The sequence below is a fragment of the Phalangium opilio genome, unplaced genomic scaffold, assembly GCF_054372755.1.
Source record: "Phalangium opilio isolate 3A_F unplaced genomic scaffold, DU_Popi_V2 ptg000209l_1, whole genome shotgun sequence".
Taxonomy (NCBI): domain Eukaryota; kingdom Metazoa; phylum Arthropoda; class Arachnida; order Opiliones; family Phalangiidae; genus Phalangium; species Phalangium opilio.
The window spans coordinates 397,609-416,823 of NW_028324217.1; the positions used below are offsets into that span (position 1 = coordinate 397,609).

General features: G+C 40.3%; 4 protein-coding genes across 7 annotated transcripts; 3 read left to right on the forward strand and 1 right to left on the reverse strand.

Annotated features, from left to right (window-relative positions):
• Window positions 1-2,176: 2,176 nt before the first annotated feature.
• On the forward strand, window positions 2,177-5,787 carry frj (membrane bound O-acyltransferase domain containing farjavit). Of its 2 annotated transcripts, XM_089854140.1 has the most exons (7): window positions 2,177-2,662; window positions 2,808-2,934; window positions 3,025-3,157; window positions 3,233-3,390; window positions 3,464-3,672; window positions 3,749-3,931; window positions 4,558-5,787. In XM_089854140.1, the coding sequence occupies exons 1-7, from the start codon at window positions 2,451-2,453 to the stop codon at window positions 4,937-4,939; spliced, it is 1,404 nt and encodes a 467-aa protein (XP_089710266.1). In that variant the 5' UTR covers window positions 2,177-2,450; the 3' UTR covers window positions 4,940-5,787. The 2 variants fall into 2 exon arrangements, with proteins under 2 accessions (XP_089710266.1, XP_089710267.1); XM_089854141.1 differs by lacking the exon at window positions 2,808-2,934 and having other exon boundaries at window positions 2,501-2,662.
• A 63-nt stretch (window positions 5,788-5,850) lies between these two features.
• On the reverse strand, window positions 5,851-8,338 carry Hap40 (Huntingtin-associated protein 40 kDa). The gene is made up of 10 exons (XM_089854143.1): window positions 8,140-8,338; window positions 8,037-8,083; window positions 7,611-7,975; window positions 7,363-7,420; window positions 7,235-7,294; window positions 7,072-7,163; window positions 6,921-7,002; window positions 6,804-6,850; window positions 6,657-6,712; window positions 5,851-5,992 (listed from the first exon to the last, which is right to left on the reverse strand). Exons 1-10 carry the CDS (start codon window positions 8,214-8,216, stop codon window positions 5,920-5,922), a joined length of 957 nt encoding a protein of 318 aa, XP_089710269.1. The 5' UTR covers window positions 8,217-8,338; the 3' UTR covers window positions 5,851-5,919.
• A 180-nt stretch (window positions 8,339-8,518) lies between these two features.
• Nprl3 (GATOR complex protein Nprl3) lies at window positions 8,519-11,349 on the forward strand. Its single transcript, XM_089854139.1, has 13 exons — window positions 8,519-8,754; window positions 8,843-8,900; window positions 8,977-9,021; window positions 9,085-9,259; window positions 9,334-9,487; window positions 9,553-9,628; window positions 9,701-9,809; window positions 9,881-9,915; window positions 9,986-10,249; window positions 10,319-10,457; window positions 10,524-10,701; window positions 10,776-11,070; window positions 11,142-11,349. Exons 1-13 carry the CDS (start codon window positions 8,616-8,618, stop codon window positions 11,305-11,307), a joined length of 1,833 nt encoding a protein of 610 aa, XP_089710265.1. The 5' UTR covers window positions 8,519-8,615; the 3' UTR covers window positions 11,308-11,349.
• Window positions 11,350-12,606: 1,257 nt separating this feature from the next.
• On the forward strand, window positions 12,607-17,427 carry LOC149618091 (uncharacterized). Of its 3 annotated transcripts, XM_089854828.1 has the most exons (14): window positions 12,607-12,861; window positions 13,075-13,293; window positions 13,948-14,014; window positions 14,098-14,196; window positions 14,303-14,473; window positions 14,707-14,760; window positions 14,946-15,047; window positions 15,113-15,274; window positions 15,349-15,450; window positions 15,643-15,816; window positions 15,878-15,979; window positions 16,041-16,214; window positions 16,435-16,495; window positions 16,784-17,427. In XM_089854828.1, exons 2-14 carry the CDS (start codon window positions 13,076-13,078, stop codon window positions 16,846-16,848), a joined length of 1,551 nt encoding a protein of 516 aa, XP_089710954.1. In that variant the 5' UTR covers window positions 12,607-12,861; window position 13,075; the 3' UTR covers window positions 16,849-17,427. The 3 variants fall into 3 exon arrangements, with proteins under 3 accessions (XP_089710954.1, XP_089710955.1, XP_089710956.1); XM_089854829.1 differs by lacking the exon at window positions 16,435-16,495; XM_089854830.1 differs by lacking the exon at window positions 14,707-14,760.
• Window positions 17,428-19,215: the final 1,788 nt, after the last annotated feature.

Here is a 19,215-nt window from a genome sequence, read left to right on the forward strand (position 1 = left end):
CGAAAGCACACGGGCGAGCGACCTTTCGTCTGCGAAGTTTGTGGACGGGGTTTCACGCGGAAATCAACCTTGGAGGTTCATCGCGTCACTCATACGGACGTCAGACGACATTTATGCGTCGTTTGCGGAAAGGCTTTCAAACAGAGCGCCACCCTTTTATCGCATTCGCGAATTCATACGGGCGACAAAAAGCACAAATGCGATATTTGCGGAAAAAAATTCGGTCATCGGACAAAGTTGGATCTTCACGTGTTAACCCATACCGGGGAGAGACCCCATCAATGCGAAATTTGCCAAAAAAAATTCAGTCAACGATACAATTTAACGGTGCATTTACGGACCCATAATAAAGATGGTAACCGACAGAAGGTTAGCAAAAAGAAAGTGGAACCCGAAGCTCAAAGTCAAACAAAATCGGTAGCGGAAACAGCGACGGGACAAGAGTATTTTAATTACGGAACCCAACAACAGTTTTATAACCAACAGGCGCCCACCACTAGTTACTACGACCAGTTTTAAACCTTTTAATAAAATTCACTTAAAATTAAATTATTTTTATTTATATTTAGTTAAATTGAGCGACATTGAGATTATCTTTCGTATTCAGCTATTCTCGATAAGACGCTTAAACACGAATCTATACTACAATAAATATTTGACGCTGCTCTTAAGCATTCCTAGTGTGGAAATCAATTAAAGTTAATTAAATACTCAGTTTAATTAGAGTTTAATCGCTAGCACTTTCTCGCACCATTTAGTTTTTAATGAAACAACACTTGAAAACTCACACCGGAGAGAGTCGCATCAAACGCTTCATTTGCGACGAATGCGGCGTTGGATTCACGCGTCGATTTCGTCTGATATCGCATAAAGCCAACCATAGCGGGGTCAAACCTTACAAGTGCGATATTTGCTCGAAGGACTTCACGAGTCAAAGCCATTTGCATCGTCACAGCGTCATCCATAAAGGGTTAAAGGCCTATCTGTGTAATATATGCGGAAGGGCCTTTACTCGCAAATCCAATTTGGAAGTACATTACGTCGTTCATACGGACAATAGACCTCACGCGTGTTTCGTCTGCGGTAAAGCTTTCAAAACCAGGACCACCATGTTGTCGCATATGAAGATTCATAATAAGGACGACGGACATGCCGCAAAACGGAAACAGAAAAATGAAAGGGTTGTCGTGGAATCAGTTCCAACGGCTGGACAAGAATATTTTCAATTAGGGGAATCGGAGTTTTATATTCCAGTAGATTCAAACACTTCCAACTATCCTCAATATTAGACCACAATTGTTACTTCAGTCCTTATTGAGACAGTATCGTTTTGATTACCATTAAGAGAGACCCTAAAGTTATTACGATTTTCGAATAAAATTCAACAGAGCTCTAAAAATGAACGACGTTTCATTAAAGAGAGAGCTCAATTCTCTAATTTTCGTTACTCGACTTCAATTAAAGTCGAATGTTAATTACCCGGGTTTAGCATTTTTATTTAGTGTGGAAATCTACAGAACATGTTTTAGAGTTTAGGCCGACAATTAAATGTGTTTTCTAATCGCAGTACCATCTAAAACGTCACATGTTAATGCACACTGGCGGACCCAGGAGGTTAGTCATGTGCGAAATCTGCGGAAAAGAATTTACGCAGACTGGATATCTGAACATTCACAAACGGAAACACACGGGCGAAAAACCTTTCGTCTGCTCAACCTGTGGAAAAGGATTCACGCGAAAATCGACACTGGAGGCGCATTGCGTCATTCATACTAATCTCAGGTCGTTCCTATGCGTCATTTGCGGGAAGGCTTTCAAACAAAATTCCGCCTTGTTGAAGCATTCCATAACGCATACTCACTATAAGCCTTACAAATGCGAGGTTTGTGGAAAAGCTTTTCCGCGACTATTTTCGCTTAACCTTCATTTATTGACGCATACGGGACAAAGGCCTCATCAATGCCAAGTCTGTGGAAATCGCTTCAGTCAAAAATACAATTTAACAGTGCACATGCGAACTCACTCTAAAGATAAAACGCGAAAGAGTAAGTCCACTACCACCACAACGACAGTCGCGGAAAAACCAAATTCCGTCGACGCCACGCGCGGAAATTCTTTCACGGAATATACTGATGTTAACTATTTTAATTTCGGCACTTATAATAATCAGTATTAATTAATATCAATTAAGATTGGGTTTAGGAACTGTTCCCGACCTTCTGAATTTCTCTAAATAATTTAATTATTTGTACAAATCTGTTCGAAAATATTACTTTTTTACAGCCCTTTTTTCCTACCTAAACCTAAAATCTCTAGGTTTCGTTGTCTGCTACACTGCCTGCTACAGTCAGTCAAGTAAGTTTTTCGGACACTAGCGGGGAGACGATGATACCCTGACACGAGAAAAACTAGATTAATTAGTGGGAAAAGGCAAAATTAAATAAATTAAAATGTTACTCGACGATATTATTTACGTTTCCTTGCTGTTATTATCCGTGGGGATCGGTTATCACGTTCAAAGGATTAAAGATCCCAATGTGAAACAGTTTCGCAGTACGGTAATCGGATTAATTTTAACTCTCATCGTATCGGGAATTCATATAATACATCCTTTAATTCTGACCGTTGTCAACGCTTTCATCGTATTATGTTGCAACAAAAGGTAAGTTAACCCTTTGCTATTTAACTCTCTGACGCGGAGTAACGAATCAAACGCGAAATGTCCGTTAATTCAACCTAGACTTAGTAATTAGTGAGAAACATCTAGTGGTGGTGGTAGTTTTATAATCCGTGGTTTAATCTCTTAGATATTGTCACGTAGTTAGTTTTGCATTTGGATTCTCTTACTTGGCTGTATTTCGTATGATTCATTATTTGGGATTTGAAGCACCACCTACCCATACTAACGCGGTTCAAATGATACTCACCCTCAAGGTAACCTTAGAAAATAGTTCAATAAACCCGTAATTACTTGAAAAAACGCTTCAAATCCACGTTGGTAAGACGAATCTTACGTTTTATTAGATGGTTGGTTTAGCTTTTGAAGCCAATCAGTCTTGGAGACAAAGTAAGGAAAAAGTTGAGACTTATCGAGTGTTGAAATTATCCTTCTTGGATATATTCAATTACGCGTTTTGTTACGCTGGAATACTCATTGGTAATTAATTATTTAATTACAACAGCCTGGTAATTAGTAGCCAAGCTAATTTTAATGTTCTTTCGACAATATCAGGTCCCTATTTTAAATACCAGACATATTGGGATGCCGTTAACGCACCCTATCAAAGTCACATCTCTAGTCATTGTCTGTTGTTCTTAAAGAAACGCATTCTAGTCATTCCGTTTTATATTCTGATGTATTTGATCTCGCAATTTTTCTTCCCCATTGAGGTACGATTGCTTAACACCCCCCCCCCCCCGGGGTCTGGTGATATGACGCGTTGACCATTGGCTTTACCTTTAGTACCTGGTCTCCGAAGAAATCATGGAATCGCCGTTTTGGCATCGTGTTTTATACATGACCCCCATTTTCTTCAATTTTCGCATGAGAATCTACACCGGTTTTATTTTGGGGGAATGTGTCTGTATCATGGCTGGATTGGGTATTTATCCGGAGTCCAGTAAACCGGAAGCCGGAGCCGGACCCACGGATCTGAAAGCGCTCGCTGCCTTGTAAGAACCATCGTTGATGGGAACGCCGTCAAGTGGGTTTATGTTAATTGGGTTTTTTGGCGTTCGTTTCGTTCAGTACGTCCGATCCCGAGAAATGGGAGACGGCAAAGTACAGTTACGAAACTGTTCATAATATTCAGGAATATGGAAGCGAGTTCAAGCCATTGATTCGAGATGGAATCAGAAGTTGGAATAAAACGGTTCAATTTTGGTTGGCCGTCTTCATCTATAAACAACTTCCCTATTCCAAAAATGTTAGGTATGTATACAGTTTGTTTCCTTTGCAGGTGCTAAGATGGGGTTACCTTGAAAAAGATGGATCTAAAGTGTGGGGGAAATAAGTCTAAACGTGTTCAAAACTGGAACAGAGTAGGGTCATCGCGGGGAACTTAGTGGGGTCGTCGCGGACAACTTAGTAGGGTCGTCAAGGCGAACTTAGTAGGGTCGTCAAGGCGAACTTAGTAGGGTCATCGCGGAGAACTTAGTAGGGTCATCGCGGAGAACTTAGTGGGGTCGTCGCGGAGAACTTAGTAGGGTCGTCAAGGCGAACTTAGTAGGGTCGTCGCGGACAACTTAGTGGGGTCGTCGCGTCGAACTTAGTAGGGTCGTCGCGTCGTACTTAGTAGGGTCGTCGCGTCGAACTTAGTAGGGTCGTCGCGAGGAACGTCGTGGGGTCGTCGCGTCGAACTTCGTGGGGTCGTCGCGAGGAACGTCGTGGGGTCGTCGCGTCGAACTTCGTGGGGTCGTCGCGTCGAACTTCGTGGGGTCGTCGCGTCGAACTTCGTGGGGTCGTCGCGTGGAACTTAGTGAGGTCGTCGCGTGGAACGTAGTGGGGTCGTCGCGGGGATCAGAGTAGGTCTGAAACGTGATTTAAAATTTTGACAGGATGGTGTTGACGATGTTAATCAGTTCATTTTGGCACGGCGTTCATCCCGGCTATTACTTATGCCTTATGAGCGCCCCCTTCTTCTTGATGGCCGAAGTGGAAATGGAGAAAGGTTTCCGTAAAGGAGCCCCTTTGGTCATCAGATACTTATTCGATTGGCTGTGGTGGGTCTTCAAAATGCAATCGTTCGCCTACATGGGCGTGGCCTTTATCTTGTTACGCATCGACAAAACCTTTTACTATTGGAAGAGCATTTACTTTTGCGGTCATTTGGCCGTCATAGCTTTCTTCCTATTGGGCAGATCCGCCATCCTGATCAGAAAGAAACTGGGATACGGTAGCGGTGGTGGCAAAAAAGTAGACGTCCTGAAAACGGAATAGGTCCCGGTAATTAGTAATTAGGCTTAACACGAATATCGGCTTGAAATTATCTCTCTCACTCGATCACTATAAATGCCTTATTGCAACAGCAGCAGCAGCGGTTAGTGTTTCAGCTCCGTTACAATCTTACAAAGGGTCCGAATTTAACCGGTTTTTCTATAGAATCGGGTCCCTTCCAAGGTTGTAATTAACTATATAGGTCTATAAGATTATATTTAATAATTAGAGATAGGGAATTTCCAATTACGCCAGTGTTCCCACGCATAATTAACACTTAAAGCAGTTGTAGTTATTAACTGACGAAATACTCGTGACACGCTAAGTCATATTCATAATACACTATCCTCCTATCTCTTTTACTCCAACCTTCTTCCTGTTGCGGTCACGTGACTACCTTATTCCTTCCAACGAAAAATAGACATAAATAGACGTAATCTAGGTTTGTGCCAAACTTAAAAGTTACCGTATAGTCATTAAGTTTGTTAATTGGCACAATTCACGGAGAGTTGTTATTTTAGTTTCAATTTAGGTTTTAAGTCTCATTATCATTAACCAGTATTATTTAATTAATTAATTAACGGTCATTTTTAATATTTAATATAATATTATTAATTAATTAATTAGAGTAATTGCAGCCCCTTTACCTTTTAACGTATTAATTAAGGCCTATAGGGAATTAACATCGGGTGCCAAGCCCAATCAGTATTTGTTAATTAATTCCCCGGTGTCCATGACGTACTGTTGTGTAATTGCGTTACTTTAAACTGTATTTAATTAATTAACCATGTTATTTTAGAGTGTGTGATATATTAATTAATTAATTAAATACTTATAATACAGTTATCATATTTATTGCGGAATTGCTTTCAAATTAAAATTAAAATTAATCAAGGAGACAAACGACGCAATAATTGCACAAGCAATTGAATACAATTTTATTAATACATCGAAGTTTAGATTGAAGAAGATTTGTGGCAATTTTAGGAAGCATTTTCGACCAATCTTGCGTAAACTTTATGCAACAATGTATTTTGTTGGGCAGATAATAAGGGCCTGAAAAAAATATTTAATTATTTCCGAGTAACTTTGGTTGGTAATTAGGACTTTAATTACCAACTTAGGACTTTAATTAACAACTTAGGACTTTAATTAACAACTTAGGACTTTAATTACCAACTTAGGACTTCAATTACCAACTTAGGACTTTAATGACCAACTTAGGACTTTAATGACCAACTTAGGACTTTAATGACCAACTTAGGACTTTAATGACCAACTTAGGACTTTAATTACCAACTTAGGACTTTAATTACCAACTTAGGACTTTAATTACCAACTTAGGACTTTAATTACCAACTTAGGACTTTAATGACCAACTTAGGACTTTAATTACCAACTTAGGACTTTAATTACCAACTTAGGACTTCAATTACCAACTTAGGACTTTAATTACCAACTTAGGACTTTAATGACCAACTTAGGACTTTAATTACCAACTTAGGACTTTAATTACCAACTTAGGACTTTAATTGCCAACTTAGGACTTTAATTGACAACTTAGGACTTTAATTGACAACTTAGGACTTTAATTGACAACTTAGGACTTTAATTGACAACTTAGGACTTTAATTGACAACTTAGGACTTTAATTACCAACTTAGGACTTCAATTACCAACTTAGGACTTCAATTACCAACTTAGGACTTCAATTACTTACCATAGATCTTTCTGCAGAGCTTTCAGAATGTCAACTTCCCTGGAATGGCAAGCCATCTAAGAAAGGGTAAAGGTTAAAAGGTCAAGAGGCGCGTGTTCAACTTCAAGTAAGTATTTCTTTTAATGGGACGCCACCGCCGCGACTTACAATCAAAGATTGAAGTAATAGAACCAAATCTTCACTCAAATAATTAACTGCAAAATGTGTAAAACGATTAATTAGCGGTTGGTAATTAATTACCACGATAGGGTTAAGTTTAATTACAAGAGTTATCAGGGTCGTAAGTTCCTGATTCAAATTTCTCCAGGAATTTGCTCTGTTCGATGCTCAGTTTTTGAGGAGGGGGCTATGGATAATTGACAGTTATTAATTACTCGGTAATTAACGTAATTAATTTGTTAATTAACGGACGAACTTTGAGGTAAAGAAGGACAAGGAGTAAAGTAACTTCGGTGTCGGCCAAAATAGAACCAAATATTCCAACAGCTCGACCATTTATTTCGGACACTGTCGCCAAAGATATATAAAGTAGCTTAGAATGGGATAGCCTATATGAATGCGGTAATCGGGGACCCAACCTTTCTCTTGCGCAATTACAATAATGCGCGTCAAAACCGTCAAGGCTCCGTCAAAATCCCCTATAAATTGGTAGACGAGCGCGATTATAGATGGCGCTATAGCATAATTACCCTTTAAAGGTTTTTACCAATATCCAATTTGCAAGAGGCGACCTTGTCCAAAGCGGTCACGTGATTCAAGGGACACTTATATAGATAGAAAATGAACCACCCAAAAAATGTCAGAAGGGTGGAAAAAAGGCCAATGCGTCTGACAAGGCTTATCGCGTCAAAATAATGCGTCGTCTGTTTCAAAGACACCTTTCGATTTGAAGCAGACGACGCGAGTTGCAAGCTAAGCCTTGTCACACGCATGGGGGGGGGGACTGTGGATTACTTGGCTTTGCAAATCAGCCGCTTTCTGAAAATGTTGAACGGCGTCCGAGTCGCGTCCCAACCACGTTAAAGCTTCCCCCAATTCCAGACAGAGGGCCGCGGCTAAGGAGTTCTGTTTCTGCTCCAAAAGACTCTTTATTCCGTGAGAATAACAACTAATGGAGGCGTTTAAGTGCTCCCCAAAACTGGGACAATGAAGCAAATGGTTCTGTCGCTCGGCTTCCAAAAATAGACGAGCGCTTTGAACTAAAGCTTGCGTCTCTCCCACGGAATTTCCCAATGTATGCTCACATCGGGCGACAGCTAAACAACAGAATGCCGCGTAGTGTGGACATTCTTGACGTTGTAGTTCTTTTGTTAGGATACCTTTAAAGGATTATATTGTATTTGGGGTTATTTATGGAGCGTACAGTTTTTACGGACGTACTGAATTGTTCGCTGGCTTCAGCCACATTAGGTTTTCGCAAGAATCTCCTATAATAATAGAGATATTATTGCAACCCTGACCGTAATATCAACGCCAACCTTACTTTTTCAACTTATTAGAAATAGTTTTGTATTGGCCAAGAAAATCATTCCTTCCGCTTTCAATAGATGACCGAGACATTACGGGGATATTTAATTATAGTTTAAACTCGAATAATTCGTAATAATAATAAGGAAAAATGGAATGGAGCTAAGCCTTGGGCCTGGAATAATCGTATGCAGACGATTCTTAAAATTAGGATAAACAATCATCATAAACTAGATACTAGAAATGTTTTGGCCCACTCGATCTCGTGCTCATACCGATGGCTTTTTTATTTACATAAAAAGTACATATAAAAATGGAGACTTCATGCGTTTTATGTTTGTGTGTGCGTGATTGAGTTGGCTATGATCCCAGCTCCGCTCTTCTTTCCGTAAAGCGTCTGCTAGCGCTACCGCTACGTTGTACCCTTTTTTCCGCTCAATCGTGCCGGTTTTTCCTCACAGGAAAGTGACGTATGAGTAAAATTAAGTTAAAATGATTAAAAAGAATCAAAAAGTGGCGGATAATACGAGTCCTTTAGCGGTTTTTCTCGTTAAATCGGGTAGTAAAGGCGATCGGCTCTTGTTTCGGTACCCTTTCGCGTACGAAGACACCAGAGATTTCCACTGTCGAAGTATGACATTCCAAGGCTTAACAAGCACTTGTACCGTGAAAATTCCAGTTAAACGAAAATTAAAAGGTTAATTACTGTTAATTTGTAGAAAAGCACAAGTCACCTTACGCCTTAACGGTCTCCGAAGATCCGTTAAATTCTCCCAGGTAAAATAACTTTTCAATTCATAGTTTCAATTTATCGAACGTGCATGGATGGAATTCTTTACATTGCTTTATTTAGAACCGTTTCTGGAACAACCGAAATTAATGACAATAAATTAACGGGGTAATTAAGACCTATATTAACTGCCGCGCTTAACCTTAATATTAATTAATTATAATTCATTAGATTTAGCGACAAAGTTTTGTCTAATTTGTTCGCGGTTAAACCTGATTTATGTGGCCAAAAATTTGAGCTTAAAGTTAATGATGTTAGATTTGTGGGTCACCCGACTCAATTGTCTTCTCCTACAATGAGAGATACCTCTTCAATATTCATGTTTAATATTGTCTTTGCCTTAAAGGTAAAAATTATAATCAACTCCTAGGCCTATCTCTCTTCTTTGAAAATATTCCTGGAATCGAGGTTTAAATTTAGGCTGACGCGAATTACGACGTGGTCAAATGTTACCACGACTTTACTTATCGTCTATCAATCGCTTTAAAACACGAGGAAAAACGATGTTCCTATCTTTCTTCGCAAGCCAGATTGATGATTAGTATTCACGATGAAGTAGCTACCCAACCAGAATGTATAATATCCCCTTAATTACTTAATTTCGATCTCGAATCCCCATTAAGTTTAAATTAATTCTAGCGGAGGCTGAATCCCCTTACAAATGGATTTTGGAGCGTTCTCGATTGGCTAGCGATCTCAAAACGGCCTTTGATGAGTTAGAATTATGAAATATAATGCTTAGTCATTAAGCCTTGGCGTCACAAATTAGCTAATTATTCAATTTTAGTTTGACTTCGAGTGGAGTCGTTCATTTAGAGATTCAAAAATGGATCGAAGTCAGTTTTTGTTTGCCTCACAAAGTTCACAGAATTCACAGTAACAACTTTTCAATTGGGGTCAGAGTTCAATTTTTCTTTCCCTAACTACGGCTAAAGTTTTAAGCCTTTGTTTAATTATTCTTTCGCAGCCTGACGCGGTTCAGGCTTGTCTTCAAGCCTTAAGGTCTGTTTGTAATTGATAGTTTTCCATGATGGTAGGAACTTAGAGAGGTTATTGTAATTGTCTCGCGTAGGCCTTACCACGGACTATTGTTACTTGTTGACCAAAAAGAATTGATTGAAAGTCTCCCCCAAGACGCGTCTCCGGCTCTAGTCAGATTAATTCAAATCATTAAGCCTTTGAAAAGTCTTCAAACGCTGTCGGCCGACGCTGACCTAACCTTGACGCAGGTTTTCCAATTAGCGGGACATCTTATCTACTGGGCCAAAGCCACTGTTATATATCCACTTTGTGAGACAAACGTGTATTACATATCTCACATCGCCTCAACTTCCGTGTTAGTATCTTTCCCCCTAAACAGAGACGAGTCCCATTCGCACTAGAACAAATTCATTTTCCGAAATAGAAATTCTCCATTGGTTGACGTCTTTTCTGATAAATTCCCTGGTTATAATTTGTTGGGAGTTCTATCAGAGTTCTCATTGCCGATTTCACTCAGCAATTTGACGCGACCTCATTGTCCCGTTCATATGCCTCAAGAACAGGTGTGTGTCATCATTTACCATCTTTGACGCTTATCAACCATTGATGGTGTTGACGTACGTCATTAGGTGACGCAAATCAGGATGATCGTCTGGATGCTGCAACATCGTTTATTGGTCCAACTGCACACCTACGTCTATTTGGTGACGACTGCCGAGCCTTGTTCGCTCTTTGGGGAAACTGATCATTCCCCCGATTTGGAAACGACCGAGGACGTTACTTCGGCCGCTTCCGTCACTAGTACTGGTAAGATGCGTCAACCATTCTTACCATTCCTCGTCGCCTCCTCTCCGGAACCAATTGAATTTTCGCTCCGTTAGTTCTTCAAGCTACGGAAGAAACGAACGAGGAGACGACAACCTCGTACCAGTCGGAGCTCGGAAGTTCAGTATCTAGCGAGGAGTTTCTGCCCGGCAACATTGACGCTCCGGAGAGAATGTTGGAAACCGTGACGAGCGTCAGCGAAACGCCGGAATCGGTGGCTTCCGAAATTAAATCGTCGCCTCAAGTCATGATGAGCAGTATTTTGTCGCATTCCTTGACGGCCAAAGAACGAGAATGTATCATGAAAATACCCGACGCTCTTAACCTAGATGACTTGAGACTTTTCGCCAGGTTAGAATGCCCATGCATTCTGACAAGGCTTATCCAGGAATAACGTCTGGAGATTTTTAATTTAATTTCAGGTTGGCCGTCTATTTCAAAGGTCAACATCACTTGGAGGAGATTATGTATCGCGAGAACCTGAGGCGATCGCAATTATGGACACTCTTGGATAAGTTCCGCGATGTCTTGATCAAATGCCAACACGAGGACGCGGCCGTCGCTGCCTTTTATAAATATAGAAACTAAACTAATTGTGTCCTTGTTTCAATAAATGTTAAATTTAGTTCTTATTAATCGTAATTCAATAATGGGCTAAAGTCCCGGATGATAATCTATAAAGGTAAGTACTGATCGAGAGAAGATGAAAGGTAAGTACTTGGGTCGGACTCCAACGTTTCCGGTGTAGAGCTTTAAAATAATTCTTAAATTAAGATTAGAAGAATTAGGCCTATCATTGAAAGCGGGTTCGACATAATTATTTTAATTTAATCTTATTAATGAACGGGAAGGCCACGGTTGTAAGATGGCGCTTTAAAGCGAACGCCTTTGTTAAATCATTCATTGGCTTATTGATCCGCAAGGTCCCGTCCCTTTTTTTCAATGCATGACGCGTTTGTAAGATGGCGCCGTAAACCGGAACCCCTTTGTTATATAATTCATTTCTAAATCGATTATCGACCAGTACGGTTGTGGTGTATTTTTTTTTCATCTCTCTGTAAGCCCCGATGAGCCTTCTTACTTGCCGTTCCTCCTTGGCGACGCGGACAGTTACCGGGTTGCGTTGGCGTTGCGTGCCAGTGTTGTTCTTGGTAGTACAAATGTACTTTTTTAGTACATTTTCAAATTTCGAGTACGAAAAATACATTTTGTATTTTTGGTAGGTTATTTAGTACTTTATGGAATTTCTAGAATGGGAAGTATATTTTAATTTTTTTGGGGGACGATTTTGCACTTTTTTGAATAACGACGAGGAAATTAATCTCTTAGTATTTAAAAAAGTTGATTCTTTTTTTGGACGAACTTAATCTGGCGGACACCTTGTTTTATTTTTCAACTCACTTTCTTTTTTAAAAAAAATAAGTCTCTACGCACAGCAAAAAAGCCAAATGGAAAAATGAGCCAATCACCCATCGTTCTTTTGTACCCTTTGAACCCTTTCCCTGGAGTTTTTTTTCCAGAGTGGCGCTAAACTTGAGTGGGGGTCCGGGGGAAACGACTAAACGTGCTACTGCTATCGGAGTAGAGAGGTTAAGCATTCATTAACGCTTGAGACTTTTGATGTTCCCGTGGTTTATTTAGTTTTAATTACTTGGCTTTAATTAATATGGATTATATTATTAGAATAAAATAAATAATATTCCATAAATTAATATAAAAAATAATCTTATAATTATATTTAAGATATTTTGTATCTTAGATGGCGCGCTAAGCGTTTCGGAGGGGGGTTAAAGTTAAAAGTACGTTTTCCCCCCCTTTTTCTGGAAAAGTACGTTTTAGAGTTGAGAAAAGTACATTCCCAAAATTGCTAAGAACAACACTGTTGCGTGCGCCATGAAATAAAGCGCTATTCCGCCGCGTCTACCTTCTTTGAAAGAAATTGGTAATTGGAATTCTAATCGCGTTACGATTTCCGCTTTGACGGAAAAAATTGTTTACGGTTTTTTTTATCGTCGATCTCTTTTCTCCGCAAAGTTCTTAACCTAAATAAAATTGAATAGGAGGGGGTCAAACGGTACGCGACCGCACTAAAAGGGAACTTTCGAGATCATTCGGAACTCGAGCACTCACTCGCTCCTTCGGGTAAGTTGTTCCTCTTCTTAAGAAGCGTTACGTGTAAAGCTTGCGCGTTCAAGGTGTCTTGAATAAATTATCCTCGGGTTAGGCTTAGGGCGGATAAGACGTCAATATTCAATTTGGGTTCGCTCAATTTGTCCTGCGCGTAATCGTGATTTGGCGTTAAGGGTCAATTGATAATTGCAGGGGGTGGTTGGTTTTTCCTTCTTTTTGGGTTAGAATGGTCGTGGTGTGCAAAGAGTTTTACGATGGTTTCCTGGACAGTCTGGAGGAGTCTATGCAAGAACGGGTGACTGAAGCCATTCACGGCTTTCAGAACCACGATTTAGTCGAATTGACGAAAATATTCGAAGAAATCGCGCTCAATATCGAGGAAAAGCACGGAATCGATTCCTTTATCGGACACATTGTCGTCAGACATCTCGCTCTTCTATTGAAGTAAGTAAACGCAATCATTTTTTATCGCGAACGGAACGGTACTTTAGTCCGCGGCGCCTTTAGCCATTAACTAGTCGAAGGTAGTGATGCCGGGGCAAAGAGTAGGGCTTCAACTTACCATCAAATTGAATTAGAAAAAATACACGTTCAGGTGGAACACTGCTTTTGAGTTGTAGTCCAGAAATCAGACGCGTACGTCGCTCTTATTTTTAGATTTAAACGCAGCATGTCTGACATTTATCATAATGATTGGTAATCCGTCGGTGGTATAGCTACGTTTTACCCATAAGTTCGTATGATATATTTTCCGTTCCATAAATTTGTCACTGGTAACTTAGAAACTGGAGCTTGTCATGAAATGAGTGAGGTATAGGTCATAGATACAGGGTAAAGGGCTTATTATAGACTAAATAGGACCTAGATGGAAGTCCCGCAATATTAACCACCACCGAGTGTAGGACTTCAATTGACTCGCTTCCGTCGTTCTCCTTCTCGAACTCTCTAACAATACGAACTTGGGTAGTGTCATACTTATGGAAAGAACGTATCACTTATAAACTTATGGTTATACTCAAAATAAACGCGCCACTTTTACGTTCCACCCTGAACAATAAGCGTACGTGTAATGAAATGGAATTATTTCGGTTTTCAAAGCAAAAAAGAGGACAAGGCGTGTGCCATAGAGTTCCTGAACCGGAAATTGGCAAGAATCGGACATGATGTAAGCCCTACCTAAATAGATAATAGCATATTCATTCAATCGGACTTAGTCTTAACAATATTCCATCGGGTTCACGTCTAAAGGAATTTCACACGTTGATTTCGATGGCTACGGTACACGATAAAAACGGGCATTTCAGGGAATCGATCGAGATTCTGGAAAGAGCCAAGAAATCCGCGGATGTAAGTAGACCACCGAGCTATTCACGTTGTCTAGACACGTACGCCGTAAATGACGGTGCCCCCCTCCCCACTTCCTCTTGTTGTTCTTGTGTTGGTCTGGACGTAGACGGAACTGAAGAACGCTTTGCTCTTTCTGAAATTGGCGGCCGATCATTGGAACGTCAAGTCGGAAAGCCCCGCGGCTTACGGATATCAAGTCAAAGGCATAAATCTACTGAAGGAACTAGAATCCAAATTAACAACGGTTGACGCGCCCTGCACCGAGAAAGGCATGATGGTAAGTGTTAAGATGTTCATGCGAATTCTTCAACGGTCGTCCGTACTTCACATTGTAACACAAAACACATGTAACGAAACATCAAAACACATAAAAAATCACTCGAAACACGTTTAGGAAAACAATCGAAACACAATAATAATTTTACAAGACAATTTTAGCAATATTGTTCGCAGTCAATCAAGGTTTTTTATCGTTAACACGGGGAAACTATCATGTATTCCATGTTGCAGATGCTGGGCTGCCAGGCAGATAATCGCTTTATCGAGTTACAGTTGGATTACACAGTTGAGTACCATGGTTTAAATACGTGCAAAACGCTATAAATGTATACACCACAAAACACGCCAGACGCTTGTATCGCGAAAACACATTGTTTTATTCACATTCCGCACATAATTAACGACCATCGTGCCATTTAATTGCATTACATGTAGATATAACGTATTTTGTTTTTTCCCGAACTACGTAGTTGATATCGGTTTATAAAACTGCGGGATACGTTTATCGCATTCAAGATAAGAACAAGAAGAGCGTCGATTGCTACGAGAAAGCTATTCGACTCATTAAAAAGGTCCGCCCAAATACTTGTACCCATCCAGCTCTAGAAGTTACTTAAGAGACATTTTTGGTGTTTAGAGTCCCGAATCGAAACTGCAATACTTAAAATGTTTGGCTCAATTATGTCTGGTGAAAGCCAAGGACAGTCCCAGTACCGTTAAACCCTTGATCGACGAAGGAATGGAGATCGCGCACGCCTTGGCCGATCAAGAAGAATTCATTAAAGCTCACCCTGACTCCGTAAGCTAACGCCCGACCCCTGACCCCCCCCCGCTTTGTCCGAGCTTAGGACAATGAGAATCTTGCCTTTTCAGTTGTCTTTCATTTTCGCTCGACTCGCTCATAGTTGCGATCTCATAAAGGATCTCGAACGAAGCGTCTTCATGAGACTCGAAACTTTTGACCTCATGAAATTGGTAAGGTTTCATTTCAATTACCATCATCTCGGGACGGGGCATATTGGGACCAACTTCGGAGCGATTTCGGGGTCATATTGGGACGATGTTCCGAGCGATTTCGGGGTCAATTTGGGACCAAGTTCCGAGCGATTTCGGGGTCAGTTTGGGACCAAGTTCAGGGTTGGCTTTAAGGGTTGTTTGTCCCTGTAGCACATGGGGAAAGATCATCCTGAAACGGCTCGAATCGCGGCGGACATCGCCTTAAACTATTACTTGCTTCGAAGACGGGAAAAATGCGACGAATACATTAAGGTGTCGGAAGAAATTCTCGACGCGTGCGGATACAAAGAAGACTTGGACAAAGCGAAAAGATACTTCCGACAAGTAAGAACTAATCTTCACTCGGGGTCCCGGTAACCGCCTTAAACATTGAACGATCCCTCAGATATCGGATACCTTAAAACTATTGGGTAATCTGTACATCTTAATGGGGGAATACAGTAACGCCGAAAAGGAGTTCTTCATCTCGATGGAATTGCACAAGAAGGTCAGTCATTATAGTTTGAAAGTATCGAGGCGCCATTTTATTTCAAGGTAAAGTCACTTAGGTTTACGGAGAGGAAAACCAAAAGACATCGAAGGTGTATCGACGACTCGGTAACCTGTACACTCGATGGGAGAAGAAGGAGCAAGCCTTGAAGTGGCTCAATAAGGCCATTTCCGTACAAAATATACATTTACCCGGCAGCCTTGATCTTCTACGCAAAATCGAAAAGGACCTCGTAAGTCTTACACTTTTTTCATAGCCTTCTCTCGCCTTAATTGGTTTTAAGTTGAAAGTAGTACACGCGTAACGGAATAATTTAAATTTGTATGGCGGCAAACGTTTAGACATTTTAATTTTCGCCTTAATTAAATCTTTATTTTTAATATGTCTTGCTTAAGTTGTACCTCTGTCAATAATTTGTTTGTTTGTTTGTTTATTTTATTTTAATTAATAAGCGAGTTCTGAGCAAACACGTTAAGAACTTGAAATCGGCGAAAGCCAACGCTCAGAGTACTGGTAGGTAAACATCCCTTAGACCCCGAAGTTATAAGCCAGTGTCCCCTCCTTAACGCCGCCACCGGAAGTCCCTGCCCCCCCCCCTCCGTTCTAATTGGACCAATTGAGCGTCCAGGATGTGACACTAGTTTTAATTAAAAAGCCTCCCTTAAATGTTGTCTCTCATTAATAAAACCAGTACGAAGAGTGACTGCCTGCCATCTTTGTATAACGCTAAGCCTTGTTCGAGAAGATGGCCGAGGCTTAGCGTCATACAAACTCAATGGTTTTCTTTTTTCGCGCGCGCAGTTCAATGCGGAAAATTCGATCATCAAAAAAAGCAAGAAGGAGAAACGCTACAAATCGGCAAGTAGTTTATTCGGCTCCAAATGCGACGTACGCGATTAAATTAGTCAACCCCTAGAAGTAGGTCAAAGGTTATTGTTATCCGTTAACATGTTAAGTGTTTGACGTCCCGCCCCGCGAGAATAATATTAATTAATCTAATTAATGTTACGGTTGTGATATGTTAAAATTAAACACGTTTTAAATTACGTAGCGCTACTTTTTGACCCTTTGTACTGATTCTGATATTAACACTTTCTGTGGGATCAATTTTAACCGTTTCGTCATACGTGCTACGTATTAATCGTAAAGGTTGTTTTTTGATAGTATTTTATACCAAATTTCTAACCGTTTTGCCGTTGTTAGAATTAGAACCCTTATTAACTTAAAACTTTACTTAAACCGCTACCATGGAATGTAGCTTAATTGTATCGCCCAAAATCTCTGTGCAAAATGGCGACGCCGTAGAAATTAAACAATGGGCGCTGCGGATATAATAATAGAACAAACCACTTTTGTTAAGGCCTAACCCTTTGTTGCCCAAGGTCGTTTCTAATTACAATTTTATGTAACTAACAATAAAAATGTTGTCATTTACACATTTAAAATGGCTGCTAATGTTTACTAATACTAACTATTATTTAACACGAAATCTTTCCTTTACACAAAAGCGTGATCGATTCGGCTGTGTTCAGAGTAACCATGATTGTATGGTTACTCCGAACAAAGCCGACTCGATCACGCTTTTGACTGTACGCGCTACAGAATCCCGTTCAATCGGCCTCAAAACGAGTATCACACATTTTAACCCAAAAAGTCAAAGGAGTCAGCTTTTAACACGGCCGTCTATGGGAGGAACACTGTTTTTTGGCCCTAATTTGGAAAATACTGGTTCAAATTAATTGAAATTTTAATGAGATGTGCAAAATAAGGTTTGTTATTTTTGTGTAAAGTTTCAAAATTTTGTCTATTATAGTTTTATTGTCCCGCACAATCAAAATTTTAATGAATTTTTATTAGGGCCAAAAAACGGTTTTCCTCCCATAGACGACCATGTTAAAAGATGACCGAAAAATCCTGGTACACGCTTTTACATTGGTAAAAAATTTCTTTGGACGGGCACATATATCGCATGCAGCCAGAAGCGTGATCGAGTCGGCTGTGACTAAACTGACGGTTACTTTGAAAGATCTGTCGTCTGCTCAAAGCATGTGTCCGTTTCCGTTATAGTTTGGCGCCATTTCGTAGACAAAGGCAATGCGTTTAGTTGCTGATAGCGTAGTTATTATTGAAAATAATTATTATGGCGAATAATAGACCATCTTACGTGTATAAAACGATCGCAGAAACGCGCGTTGTTGCCGAAAACTGGGACCCTGTGTTAGACGATAGCAAAAAAAGGTACGTGAACTTTTTTGCTGTTATTAAAGCGGAACTATACTTCAATATCGAAAGAGGACTTCGAACCTACGAAATCACGGATGATACAAATAGTTGCGCCACTCTGTCCTTAAAAATCGGACCTAAAGCGTATCCGGAATTGAAAGTGGGCAATGTTATTCGCGTACATTGTTGCAAAGTTCATATCTACAATGGCAAGCTGGAATGCAACCTCTCTGTCCCTGAGAGAATTGTTGTTTATTCGAAAACCGCTAACGGCGATATCAATCGCGTAACTGTCGCTGATAACCCGTCGTTTCATCCTACTGACAATGACAAAGTTCGGGCATTATTCGAAGTTGATCTTTTTCCCGAGGAACCCGGAGAAGAGTTTACTTTTTCAAAGGTTTTGGCAAATGGAATGGAAACTGACGTCATAGCTCAGTTGATTGGGTACCACGTTTTAAACGACGGTACGACCAATAATTCAAAAAGGGCCTTCGTCTTTTTTTGGGACGGAACAAAATGTTCCGTTCGTGACCTGAAAAAACACAAACCATTCAAGTTCGATAATCCCAATAATCCTAAACGTATGGATGATCAACTCGCCTTTCGAGCCAAAGGTTACGCTCACGATTTCTTTATCTTCGACAATATGGCCGCCAACATTGTCAATTTCAAACCGGGAGATATCGTCTTATTGGAGGGTGTAGTCATAAAGTATGGTAAAGAGAAGAACTACTTAACTGTGAAAGAAACCATCAGGAAGGTGCAAGAAACGGACAGAAATGCCAGGCGACTCATGGAAAGGTTGGCTAGAGTGCCCCGACCAAGGGAGTCCATTGATTCCTTGGGAGAGGAAGAAATACTGATGGCCCTGCTTGAACCTGAAGCGGTTGAAGATGGAAATGGAAATCAGGTTGCCAAAGAACCGGATTCTTCAACATCCGCTCGGCAGAAAGAGCCCAATGATAGTCGGGTAGCCGAAAAAGCTCATTCCTCAACATCTTCTAATC

Coding starts and splice junctions, on each gene's coding strand:
- Nprl3 (XM_089854139.1), top strand. CDS start 8,616: ATGATTAAAAAGAATCAAAAAGTGGCGGATAATACGAGTCCTTTAGCG. Junction 9,629..9,700: donor CTCAAAACGGCCTTTGATGA/GTTAGAATTATG, acceptor ATTCAATTTTAG/TTTGACTTCGAGTGGAGTCG. Junction 10,250..10,318: donor CACATCGCCTCAACTTCCGT/GTTAGTATCTTT, acceptor TTTCCGAAATAG/AAATTCTCCATTGGTTGACG.
- Hap40 (XM_089854143.1), bottom strand. CDS start 8,216: ATGTCTCGGTCATCTATTGAAAGCGGAAGGAATGATTTTCTTGGCCAA. Junction 7,976..8,036: donor TGAAGCCAGCGAACAATTCA/GTACGTCCGTAA, acceptor AATCCTTTAAAG/GTATCCTAACAAAAGAACTA. Junction 6,713..6,803: donor TATTACTTCAATCTTTGATT/GTAAGTCGCGGC, acceptor ACCCTTTCTTAG/ATGGCTTGCCATTCCAGGGA.
- LOC149618091 (XM_089854828.1), top strand. CDS start 13,076: ATGGTCGTGGTGTGCAAAGAGTTTTACGATGGTTTCCTGGACAGTCTG. Junction 14,015..14,097: donor TGGCAAGAATCGGACATGAT/GTAAGCCCTACC, acceptor TCACGTCTAAAG/GAATTTCACACGTTGATTTC. Junction 15,275..15,348: donor TTAAAGCTCACCCTGACTCC/GTAAGCTAACGC, acceptor TTGCCTTTTCAG/TTGTCTTTCATTTTCGCTCG.
- frj (XM_089854140.1), top strand. CDS start 2,451: ATGTTACTCGACGATATTATTTACGTTTCCTTGCTGTTATTATCCGTG. Junction 3,158..3,232: donor TTACGCTGGAATACTCATTG/GTAATTAATTAT, acceptor CGACAATATCAG/GTCCCTATTTTAAATACCAG. Junction 3,391..3,463: donor AATTTTTCTTCCCCATTGAG/GTACGATTGCTT, acceptor CTTTACCTTTAG/TACCTGGTCTCCGAAGAAAT.